This window comes from Puntigrus tetrazona, chromosome 15 (genome assembly GCF_018831695.1).
Source record: "Puntigrus tetrazona isolate hp1 chromosome 15, ASM1883169v1, whole genome shotgun sequence".
Classification (NCBI taxonomy): Eukaryota; Metazoa; Chordata; class Actinopteri; order Cypriniformes; family Cyprinidae; genus Puntigrus; species Puntigrus tetrazona.
In genome coordinates this window covers 12,632,510-12,645,707 of record NC_056713.1, presented here as the reverse complement: position 1 = coordinate 12,645,707, position 13,198 = coordinate 12,632,510, and the positions used below count along the sequence as shown (strand labels likewise).

At 39.6% G+C, this 13,198-nt stretch overlaps 1 protein-coding gene across 1 annotated transcript in view; it reads left to right on the top strand.

The window, feature by feature from the left end:
• sik2b (salt-inducible kinase 2b) overlaps positions 1-13,198 on the top strand; it is a 33,002-nt gene that overhangs the window by 15,157 nt on the left and 4,647 nt on the right. The window contains exons 5-12 of the mRNA XM_043258164.1: positions 537-661; positions 1,185-1,308; positions 6,529-6,749; positions 6,856-7,008; positions 7,105-7,263; positions 10,832-11,063; positions 11,195-11,479; positions 12,370-12,530. Coding sequence (XP_043114099.1) covers positions 537-661; positions 1,185-1,308; positions 6,529-6,749; positions 6,856-7,008; positions 7,105-7,263; positions 10,832-11,063; positions 11,195-11,479; positions 12,370-12,530 — 1,460 coding nt within the window. The remainder of the gene's footprint in view (positions 1-536; positions 662-1,184; positions 1,309-6,528; positions 6,750-6,855; positions 7,009-7,104; positions 7,264-10,831; positions 11,064-11,194; positions 11,480-12,369; positions 12,531-13,198) is intronic.

The window sequence follows — 13,198 nt, the reverse complement described above, 5'->3', positions numbered from 1 at the left end:
TACTAACTCAAAACCATTTATAATGTAAAAAAAATGCTTCTCTTCTCAACTTCCTGTTAATGAAGACCTAAACAATGGGTGAGGACTGAAATTCAGCTTTGCCATTACAGGAATAAATCTACTTTTTAAACTATTAAAGTAGAAAGCTGTTATTCTGAATCTGAATAATATTTCCGAATTTAGTTGTATTTATGTATCTTATTATGTTGCATGTAGATACTTAATTTTTTTTTTTTTTTTTAAATCCTTCCAACCTGAAACTTTTGAACAACAGGTGTAATTTATTAAATCACTTCATGAGAATGTGTGTAGTATTTTTTTTTGTTAGAAGTATTTAATCAGCTTTTTAGTTTTCAAGCACATCAGTCATAACTGACTGGAAAAGTTCACCAGTCAGTAAGTATGGAGCCTGGGTATAAAATTTATATCGAAATGAAACCTAAAAATGTGATCTGTGTCCCTGGATGCAGAGATACTAAACCCTGTCAGTTTCATTCTTGTATAACCTTTCTCTTTTTTTGTTTTTATCCTTGCAGATTTTGGCTTTGGAAATTTCTTCCAGTCAGGAAAGCCCTTGGCCACATGGTGTGGAAGTCCTCCATATGCAGCCCCGGAGGTGTTTGAGGGACAGCAGTACGAGGGACCACAGCTGGACATCTGGGTAATGCCATTCTGCACTGATCTGACTAGCTGGCGTATCCATGCAGGTTCACACCGCAGTGTGTTTAACAGTAAATGATTAGTGAGTCAGCTGACTGTTGTTTGTGTTACCACCTATTCAACCTTTGAGAACTCGACTGACGTCAAAGCGTAAACCAAACACCCTGCGGTCCGTGTGAGAGAGATAGAGATCAGATCATGTGAAAGCTCTCGTGCTCTCTTTTTACTGCCATTAAAGGAAGAGTTTGCCCAAAAGTGAAATCATTTACTTACCCTCAAGTCGCTTCCCAACCTGTCGACAAGATGCTCGTATCCGGTGAGAAAAGAGCAGCATTAACGTTCTGCTAAACATCTCCTTTTGTTTTCCACAAGAATGAAACTTCTACAAAGTTAGAACTGACCCGAGGATGAATAAATAACCATTTTTAGGGTGGTCTATCTCTTTAAGCGTGTGCACCTGCACATTTGCACATGGTAATCGTGTTGTTCATCACTGAGCTGACTCTGTGTGTGTGTTCCTGCAGAGTATGGGGGTGGTTCTGTACGTGCTGGTGTGTGGCGCCCTGCCCTTCGATGGCCCCTCTCTCCCCGTCCTGCGGCAGCGTGTTCTGGAAGGCCGTTTCCGTATCCCTTACTTCATGACAGAAGGTGAGACGCTCTCGTAGCACACGAAAGCTGCCGCTTGGAGAGTTCTCTGGCAACAGTTGCTGTTTTTTCATGAAATTCAAGCCTGGTCAATTAAAACATTCCATAAGTGCTTGGCTTCAGCTTGTGTGTGTCTGGACTGTATAAAGAGGAAGGACTCTAACTGCTTGGAGACGTTTAGCAGTGGAACATGAAATGACTCATGATGATCCTTTAGTAAACTAGTCATCCTGTAACCGTCTAGTCTACTAATGAGGTCGACTGGTACGGATGGCAGCAATATTATAATTCAGTATTATACCAATTTATTTTTATTCTATTGATAAGCCAGTTGAGTGCAATTATATACAACTTATTTTAAATGCTACAAGCATTATATGTACATATAAAATGGATATTCATTTTGAGATTTGTTAAATGACATTTAAGAGTGATAATAAATGATTAGCATTTTCAGAGATTCATTTGGAGGGGATGTTAGATGATGCCAAAGGTAATCTACAATTACTGTTCAAAAGTTTGGGTGAAGTAAAATGCATTATTATGTTTTTGAAAGAAGTCTCTCACTAAAGAATGCTCACTAAAACCGCATTTTTTTCTGTTATTGTGAAATTTAAGTGTGTGTGTGTGTGTGTGTGTGTGTGTGTGTGTGTGTGTGTGTGTGTGTGTGTGTGTGTGTGTATATATATATGTATATATATATATATATATATATATATATATATATATATATATATATATATATAAAATTACAAAACGTTTACTGACAATTTTGCTAAGTTACATACACCCTTTCTGATTAAAAGTATTACTTTCTTTCAAAAAAAAAAAAACCTGACAAACTATTAAACATAAACATTATAAAAATAAAAATCAGGGAAATGAACAATTAATAAATGATGCAATTATTAAATTAAATCACTTGCTGTTAATACTGGTATATTATGCATCTCTGTTGACTAGTGTATCTGATTATTTTTTCTTTTTGGCATTTACTGTCTTTATTATTATAGGACAGTATAGAGACAGGAAGTAAAGTGAGAGAGAGGCAGGCGGGATCAGGAAAGGTCCACGAGCTGGGATTCAAACTCAGGATGCTTGAAATGCAACAACCCTATGTTGGTGTGCTGCCCATTGGTGCTCACTGTATTTTTTTTTTGTTTACATTGTAGAGTGGATTATTCTATAGGGCGTCAAATCATAGATTTCACTAGCTGAGTTAACCCACCAAGTAAAGGCCCCTAAAGAAACACATCCAGTCAGGGTCAGGTGAACCAGAAAGCCGATCTAATTACAAAGGGCTTCCTTAAAACTGATTAGTCCACTAATTGTTAACCCACCCACTTTGAAGTGAGTGACCCATCCTAAATAAAATCTCAGCAGTCAACATCTACTGCACTCATTTTACAGACAGAATAACACAAGCCGCAAAGGCCAAGATTGTGATAGAGATAGAAAGGAGGGCAAGAGAGATAACGTGAGAGGGCAACGGTTGAGAGCAAGGCAGTTCAGACTATCCTCGCTGGCAGCGAGCCAGTTCACGGCAGACTCTGAGAGAGGGAGGGCGGTGGGTCGCTCTTGACGTAAGAGTCAGAATGTCACATTCGTTCATTCTACACAAGCTTTGCTCGCTGTGATTAAGCACGGATCAAGTAACCCGAGGAAGAGCGAACACACGTTAACCTACCGGTCCTGGCAGGATGGCCCCTGATTGGGGGAAGGGGGGCCAGTAGTAGGGGTCAGCTGACTTAGTTCAAGACATTTAAACAATTAAGACTCTCAGTGTATAACTCAAGCCCTTGCGGATCTCAGAGTGAAGCTGAGCGTTACTCCAAATGAGAAGAACAGCAATCGCTTTTCCTTTACGTTTCCTTTTCAGATGCTCTCATCACACAGGATTTCACCCCTACAGAGTATCGACCCCTCCTCAGTGTGCTCTTAGCCAAGAGCGCTAGTACACACCACACACTACATGCTACACACTACGCCTCACGGTGAATACAGCACACACACCGTTGGGAAAGATTATGAGCGCCTGGTGTGTTATACAGGGAGTTTTGGCTTACTTCTCTGTGAAGGAGAAGTACTTATCCAGAATTATCCTGGTAGCTTTAATGAGGACTCTACGATGGAACATTCAGGAACTTACACAGGAATGGCATTATGTGACATGTACTGTTGGACAAATGTCAGAAAAGACAAACTTTCCTACAGTATTTGTCTAATAACTATAGGTAAAATCAAATTATGGATAAGGAAAGATAGTTAGTCATTTGGGCTTTGCTGCAGATTACAAGAATGTGTTGAAGTTCACCCCCCAACAAATTCTGTCATTAATTACTCGCCCTCATGTCGTTCCAAACACATAAGACCTTTGTTCATCTTCGGAACACAAATAAGACATTTTTGGTGAAATCGGAGAGCTCTCTGACCCTCCATAGACGGCAAAGATCAGATGCTACAACAATCAAGGCACAGAAACTTAGCAAGGAGATTATTAAAATCAGGGGTTAATCCGTAAGGTTACAAAGCAGTCCAGTAGAAAACGGTCCAAAACGGTAAAACTCAACTTTTTGGAGATTAAGCCTATTGTAAAAAAACGTGGAGTGTTCCTTAACAATTACCTTACTAACTATTAATAAGCATTATTATAATAATTATGATTTTGAGGCTAAAGTCAAAGTTAATGGTTTAATTGTGAGAACTGGACCTTAAAATAAGCGTGACCAAAACATTTAAACTGGCTTAATAACTTAAACTTAAAAACTTTGGTTCAATTGAAATTGGTTCAATTATTTTTAAAGAATTAACATAATGGAAAAAATTTGTTGGCATGGCTTACTGATTATAGCATTTAAATGTATAGTCGTCGCTAGAAATAATGTGTATATTTAAAAAAAACTGTTTGGAAAATATTTTTATCTTATTTTTATTTTATTTTGTTCTATTTCTCATTTTTCTTCCCATGAAAATTGTCTTCACTGCTTAAGATTCATTAACAAATGTTAATCTTTAGTTTAGACATTTCCCTGTATTTACTCAGGAATTTCTTTTCACTTGCACAGAACCAGAGCATCTGATCCTCTGATACTAGAGTCTAAGTAGAGGCTTTAAGCAGATGTTAGTCATGAAGTCGACAATACTTCTAAAACAAACGTCTGTGGGCTGAACTTGAACCTTTTGGGTAAATATAAACATATTTATGTTCAGGAAAAACAAAGCACTGCATACCAACACCAAAACGTCATCCTTACAATGATTGAGGAGGTGAAATGGTGTTAAGCTGCTTTGAACAGCCAAGATCAATGAACTCCAAGAGGAAACAAGACTCTACAGCAGCTGTGTAAGATCTAAAGCTCAAAGACGCTGGGCCATGTTCCATGATTTAAAACACAAGTCAATAAAAAAAATTACTCAGACACTCTGTGTTTTAAAATTATTGTCCTAGGCTTGACTTAGTTTACTTAAAAATGAAAATTCAGTAATTTCCTCACCCTCATGTTGTTCCAAACCTTTATGCATGTCTTTTTTTTTCCTTTGGAACAAATTAGAATATATTTAAGAATGTTGGCAGCTGAATAGCATTTGTTTCTAATGATTTCCATTTTTGTTCATATAATGAAAGTCAAAGGAGCCAAAACCTGTCACCAACATTCTTTATAATAGTTAGTTCCATCTAATAAAAAAGTAAGCTATGAGGATTAGCCTAAATGATAACCAAATTGTAATTTTTTAATTATAAATGCAGTTCTCAATTTCTTCTTTAAAGCACATGCCGATTTAAAAAGCTAGAAATACCAATGTCACATATCAGTATGCATCTGAAGAACCATTCATCCTAAAATCAAGGTTCACAAACTGTTCCTCGCAGCTGTATTTATGCATATGATTTCTACATGAATATGGTAATAAGATTCTGATTCCCGCTGCTGAAGTGAGGGAGCCGTCGAGAGGAGGATGTTTCCAGCAAAACATCCCACTGTGTTCCAGCACAAGGAGGATTACTGTAGCTGTGCGACTCCCTCTGTTTGCTCTAGGGTCTCGCAGGCTCTCCAGCAAAACCTACATGCAGCAAATTATCAGGATGAGCGAGTCTTGAATAAAATGGTCAGCAGCGAGATGCAAAGGAGCATTGAGAACGCCCGCATAACCACCAGTCCCGTGACGTCAGTTTCATTGAGCCGAGCTGAGTCAGACATGATCCACAGTCAAGGGCACAGGGAAAGACAAAACGCCTTGTGCATTCTTGGATGAGATAATGTGTTTTGGGTTTGTGTTAGTCCGACAGCGCAGTGTTTGTTGGGTGTGTTTTTTTTTTTGCTGTAGACAGACTGTTCCACAAATCTTGTCCCAAGCATTGGACGGTACAGGCTGTCACCACTTCTGAGTGTACTGTGTGCCTCAGATGCAGCAGTGTTTACTGTGAAGCAAACACACTGTGACCTTTTCAGGTTGAGATTGTACAGAGCCACTCGGTTCTCACTGCTGAGACAAGCACAGAACTTTCTTTCTGCTCTCACAATTATGATAGTACTTGACTAATAATAATAATAATAGTTTACTGTGCGTTATCAGAAGAAACGGTTCCTCGACCAAGTAAACTGTAGGCTGTTGGGATTTAGCAAAGCGACATAGTAACTTGGCCATACGTTTAATGGCTATAAATGTTCTGCCACAAAGCTGTATTTTATATAAAATGTATATTTAAAAAGGTGTTCTTAGTCCATGTGGAGCAAAACCTTCTTTTTCAGTTCTTTTGTGTATTCCTGTAATGGCAAAGCTGTTTTTACCAAACAGATTTTACTTTAATGCTTTCAGTGTCTCATGATACTTAATAAATCATTCTAATACGCTGATTTGGTGTTATTTAGTATTATTATCAGTGATGGTTTTTTCAGGGTTCTTTGAATTGAAAGCTTAAAAACATTTAAATGTTCTTGCTTAATAAAAGTGTTGATTAAAATAATTGTGATGAGCCCAAGCTAGTGAATATGATTTAAAAAGTTACCCATCAACTCGCATTTACTTTTTGGTGTAAGGGAGGCCAGCTAGGAAGAGCTGTGCAGGTAAACCTCACTCGCCTGCGGTCTTTAGTGTCCTTGTTAGCGCACTTTCATCCCATGCTGGAAGCACTGGGTTGAGTAGAACCAGAAGGGTTATATTGGCAAGTGTTATTTTTGGCAAGTGTCGTTTATGTTTTTTCTTTTTGTCTTTTCTGTGCAGACTGTGAGCATCTGATCAGGCGGATGTTGGTGTTAGATCCCTCCAAGCGTCTGTCTATAGCACAAATAAAGGAACACAAGTGGATGGTGATGGAGGTGCCCGTGCAGCGGCCGATGTTATATCAGCAGACTGCTGAGGGGGAGGCTGGTGTGGGAGAATACAGTGAACAGGTGCTCCGGTTGATGCACAGCCTGGGCATCGACCAGCACAAAACCGTTGAGGTGAGACGTTACAATAATTTTAAGAAATGAAATTGCACTCTTAACTTTCAAAACATTTTTGACTAAGGTAGCGCTTTTTCTGATCATTTCTCCATCTGTCCTGCAGTCTCTTCAGAATAAGAGTTACAATCATTTTGCTGCTATCTACTACTTGCTTGTTGAGAGGCTAAAGGCCCACCGCTGCAGTTTCCCAGTGGAGCCCCGACTTGATGCCCGCCAGAGACGTCCCAGTACAATTGCAGAGCAGACTGTCGTCAAGGTATTGCTCTTCAAATTGCCTCTAAAAATGAAATAAACAGCAGTGTAAATATAGCGTTGGCCAAGACGTTGACTGTTTCTGTTTTCTGCACTGTAGGCGAGCAGCGCTGCTCCTCAGGTGAGCCACCTGCCACAGAACGTACGTCTCCTGAGATCCCCAGCTGTGCCTCAAGCCTCTGCAGACTCCTTCACGTTTCCACAGTCCTCCTGTGCTACCGAACACAGCTTCATGGAGGAGGAGGTTGGGACCCCCAAAGTGAGTGAGAAATGGATTAGAATGAAGCTTTTGTCACTTTCTAGCTTGTTCAGACTGTATCGTTTTGAGTGCCAGTACCATACATGAAATGGAGACCAAGAACCACTCTCAAAAACAATTTGTTGTTAAAGAGCAATATTTTTCCACTCTATTCTCTGGATGGACCAGAGACAAATAGATGGATGGATAGATATACAGATAGATGGGTGATGGATAAAAAATAGATGGATGGATGAATGGAAAGATGGATGGATCATAGATAGATAAATATGTTGTTTTAAATAACATATAAAGGCTAAAGAAATTGAGAGGAATTTTGTTCACACGTCCAACTTTTTTTTCTTACAATGTCTCATTGTCTACCACACATGCGTTTTAACGAAATCCCCCATAATCCCATTCTCGGAGGGCGTTGATTAGCTGGTACAAACATCTGTTGTGACAGAGTTGAATCTGACTGATGCCCGCTGAGTGCTCTTGCACTCCTTCCCTACATTGCTGTTAAGCAACTTCAGTCCTTCCAAGGTCAGGCAGTGGGCCTGGCTGTTTGCTCAGGCCTCCTCATCACGCCCGCTCCCCGAGGAGCCTTTTGTTCAGAACCATCCTGACAGACGGCCAGATCGGCTGCCAGCTTGGCATACAGAACAGGAATAACAGCACAGGAGCCGGCCAGCTCTGCCACTCTATCTCCTCACTAGAGTCCTAGTTATGCTGTCTTCATTTTTATCTGTCTGTCTCTCTCTGCTGTCACTCTGAGACCGTAATCTGCTTTCTTCAAGACTCTTCTTACACGCGCATACTTTGTTTGTTTTAATGCCTTTTGCATCGATGAGGGAGAAGCGGTTTGCTTTGATGGTTTTTAGCAGCCTTAGTCATTTTTGTGTCTGTGCGTCTCTGATGGTGAGGCGAGACATATACTGTTAGTGTTCCCCTCGAGGCCGTCCACAGCTGTTTGGCTTACATAAGCGGGTCAGACTGCAGTCGTCTCTGGCAATGACACACACTGGACGTGACAGCTGTCCATTCGCTTCGGCTTAGTCGTTCCAGTCTTTCTTCTGTCTCTCTTTCACTCTCACATTCAAGCACACCACAAACTGTCTGGCTTTGTGTGCGCCGGTATTTTACCATCTTCGGAAATGTGGAGTTATTGCTCTTTCATGGCTTTCATACCGTGCGTTGCATCAGCCAGTTCCTCTCTTGAACAATGTGTTCAATAAACAATTCCTTGCAAAATTCCTCTTATTGTAATGCTTGTATCAGTAAATGTCACCTGTATACATGTTTGGGTTTATTTTCGCAGAGGAAATAACTGATGCAAAACGCAGTAGGAAGTCATTAATTTGATATTTCTGTAAATTACATTTTATGATATTTAAATGCATATTAAATACAAAAAATCAAGTCCTGTTAGTTAAGTGTTATTAGGGTTTTTGTTAATATTTAGAATCAGTTTTATATATATTTATTATATTTATTTATTCATTTATTTATTCTTTTATTTATTTTTTTGTTTTGTTTTGTTTTCACTTAAAACTTTATCTAATATACCCATTATATAAATGGTTAGTAATTTAGTATTTTTTTCCTTTTATTATGGGCAAGTTTTTCTTACATTTACAAATCTTAAAACGTTTTTAAAACCCTGGTTTTATTTAGATTTTTGTCCATAACAAATTAATTAGGTCTTAAAAAGGGCAATCTATGATTAGAGTGTAGACATGAAAACTTGCTAAGATTAACAAAAAAACAAACCTTTACAAAAAGATGACAAAAAATTACATAAATAGTGTATGTTTTCACACTGGTTTCCCCAAACACGCCCCTTTGTGCTATTGGCTGAATAAACAGATAGCCCTGCCCCAAACTCACACCATTGGTTGAGGCAGTGTTGCTGTTGTCGAGCTAGTTGAGATGTTCAGACAAACAGAGCAATATTTTGCAAGCACCATAGAGATGGTGAAAAAATGACTACAAATGGCTTATTTATAGTTTTCTCTGCATGTAAAGATGTCATTTAGCTCTGAAAAATAACACACTTTCCCTCTAAGATCAGAGAGGGAATTGTGACACTCTTCAATATGAGATGTTTAAAATATGTTGCTTGATCTCATAGAGTATGGCACAACCCCTGGCAGGGAGGGGACAGCTGGGATTACATAATTTGTTCTGAGTCTTTATAATCACACTGTTTGTGTGTGTGAATAACAGAGGGGCTGGGCAGAATTGGGCTGAAATGTAAAAGAGAGAAAGATAGAAGAAAATAAGAAAAAGAGAGGATCTGGAGCTGTCCTTTAATTGTGTGTTGGGATAACAGCATTCCTGGCCCAGCATGCTGCAGGAAACTCAACTCATCCAGATGATCCATGTCGGTTGAGTGTGTGTGTGTGTGTGTGTGTGTGTGTGTGTGTGTGTGTGTTTGATGGCATGTCTCAGTGTACTCCGTCTGCATGAGGCTCTGACGGCCCTCTCAGCCAAAACACACTTCCTGTCCCTGCATTCCAGACTTCCACCCCCTCCTCTTCAGCTTACTCATTCGAGCGAAAAAGCAAGAGTGAAAGAGAGGGAGCAATAAAAAGAGGCAAAAAGGGAGAGACTGCAGTGCTTTTGTTTATTCTCACTTCGTCCCCAAATCATTAAGGAATGTGTTCATGAAGTTCAGCCTGTCATCGCAAAGCATGTTAAAGTTTGTGTGTGGTGCTGACTGAGTGGAAATGTGCCTCGGGACTGTGAGTGACTTATAAGGGCTGATGGGAGATTAGAACTTGTTCTTGGGAAATACAATGCTTGAAGGCATGTTGGTGAAATGTCTTCTCTACATACCGGTGTAAGTGAAAGTTCATCCAAAGACAAAGAAACGTCCTGAAAGGCTCTCATCTCCCAAATCTTTTAAATGAAATACCTAAATTGCATATACATATATTACAATTCCACTTCAGGGTAATAAAGAAATTGACCACATTACAATGTGACTTGTTCGACCAAAAATCATGTGTTTAATTACTCATCCTCATGTCATTCCAAAAAGCTTTCATTCATCTTCCGAAGACAAATATTTTTGATGAAATCTGAGAGCTTTCTGACTCTCCCATAGACAGCATGCAACTACCACGTTCAAGACCCAGAAAGTTAGCAGAGATATTGTTAAAATAATCCTTGTGAAATCAGTGGTTTAACTGTAATGTTTTACGTGTTTGTAATATCTTGTATATCTAATAATGAATAATGAATTTTGTTTCCAACTGTGCTTTTTCTCACAATGTTTGGAAATAGATCTCTTGTAAATGCAATGACATTATATTTTGAGATTACATTATTATAACTTTATCACAATTGCACCTTCTATTTCACAGATGCAATTTTAACAGTTGCAGGGTTAACAGGTTAATCTCTTATGTAACCATTTTGCAGAATAACCATTTTCGCATAATCTTGTGTTATGACTAAGCCTCAGGTTTGTGACTTTGAATTAATATCTCCCACTTACGATTTCAGGTCTTCTAGAAAAGCTTTCCAAATATATTTCCCTTCAAAAAACATTCCATTTACACATCTGTACATTGTTTTTCAGGTCAACGGCTGCATGCTGGACCCCCTGCCCCCTGTAGCTGTTCGTAAATCAAGCGCCTCGTCCCCTAGCAATATGATGGAGACTTCTATAGATGAGGGCATCGAGACGGAGGAGTTGGACACTGAGGATGATCATAATCATGTCTTCAATGCCTATCAGACGGCACGCTTTGGTCAGCGCAGACACACGCTGTCTGAGGTCACCAACCAGCCAGGAGTCATTACCAGTGGAGGTGGGTGTGGATTAAAGTTCAAACCATTATCCCTGTTTTAATAGCATCAGTTTGGAAAAAAATGACTGAAATCACAATAACCCATTTCAGAAGTGCTAATGGATGTTTGTCACCTCTCTTTCTTTACACAGGTAAACTGTTCAGCATGGGTCATAACCCCTCTCTGGGTAGCGTGGACTCAGAGTACGACATGGGCTCCATGCACAGTGACCTCAGTCTGCTGGAGGACGCACCCTCTCTTAATGAGGTGGTCCTGGCCAACACACCCGTCACCCGCATGACTCCGCCCTTCATGAGCGCTCGGCCTGCTAACCCCACCATGCAGGCGCTGAGCACCCAGAGGAGAGAGACGCACAACCGCTCTCCCATCAGTTTCCGCGAGGGCCGCAGGGCATCAGACACCTCACTCACACAAGGTGTGACTTTATACATCCTTGTTCAAAAGTTGATTTCTAGTTATGTAAATAATACTTCTGTTTTGCAAGGATACATTAAAAATGTACAGAAACACTGCTTCCACAAAAATGTGGCTCAAATCAGCATATTAGAATGCTTTCTGCAGGACCCTGTGCCACTTAGTTTGTTATTGTGATACTGTAGTAAATACAATTATTAAAATAAAATCTCTTGAAATAAAAAAAAAAAAGAAAATCATTTTAAGAAGTGGACAATTTTGCTCATTACCAAAGGTCTCAGATGTTTGGACTCCACTGTGGTTCATGCATTAAATCAATATCTCTTCCTTCTCTTTCCCTCAGACTTACTGTTATTTTCACACACATACTCTCTCCCTGTTTTCCTCTAAATGCACCACCCCCTGTCAGATGATTCATTGAGTGAATCAGAGAGCGCTTTGAAGATTAGGCCAGCTCGGTCCTATTGAGTTCTCTCATCCTGTGGCCTGAATAATTACCCTTAATCACTTGAAGCCCTAAAATAACCTGAGAATCCTTTTTTCAACCCTCTTCCGTTCAGCAGCAGAGGAGTCAAGAGCCACTAAACAGCATTTTAATGTGCACTTGAGCAATTGAATAAAGCATTTGCAGCCTGCCTGGACATATCTTCTCCTGAAATAGACTGATTAGCTACGTTAAGTGAAGTCACGTGGTAGAACCACACCGAAGCAGTCAGAGGTGGCGTGGGCCTGAGGGAATGAGAGTCGCTTCCTGTTTTCTGACACTCCCATGTGAAAATTCATGACCACACATGGATGTGGACACTGTGGGTGGAACATCATCTGATGATCTGTAAGTCATTCGGAAATAACAGTGTTATTATTCATAATCTTATTCCTCTCTTCATGTAGGCTTGGTGGCCTTTAGACAGCACCTACAGAATCTGGCACGGACCAAAGGTATCCTGGAGCTAAATAAGGTGTATGAGCAGATGGGCTCTGGAGAAACCCCTTCCCTGGGGCTGCTGAGCCCTCAGGCCCATCCACATGACTTATTGGATCCTGCACTACAGGTCAGTCCACCAGGAAAGCTACTAGAAATCACAGATTTGAGCTACCCTGAGGTTTTGTAGTATCCTTTACAATCACGAAAGATTAATGCAGAGGTTTTAAACTCAGAGGCACCTGGAGGTCTGCAGGAAAAAAAGGCTAAGATCAAGTTAAAATAGTAACTACATATATAATCTACCCAATTTGATTATATAAAATCAGAGTTATAGATGATATAGTTCCATTCTGCTTTCAAAACTGATCAAAATCCTGACAAAATTATTAAATCCCAGTTTTAAAACGTGAGAAATATTAAATTTGAAATTAAGACCAAAACATTAAACAAATCTAAATTAAATTAATATATTCAAAAATTTAATCTGTTATTTTATTTTATTGGCACTACTCTAATATAAATATATATATATATAATACATAAAATTCATTGGAGTCATGCTGTGATGTCCTGGGTACCAAAACCCTCTCAGTTTCCATTTTTGGGAAATGAATTACACCAAGAAGCACTGTGTGTTACTTTGGTTGGAAAGTATCAGAATGCCCTTACATGAACTCTTCTACCCTTCTAACCTCCCTACTGACACACAGACAGCCCCTCTTATGTAATTATGGGAGAAGAAGCAGCCAATTGTCAGTTGTTTACTGTCCATCCGGTAAGCCCCCTGAATGCGGC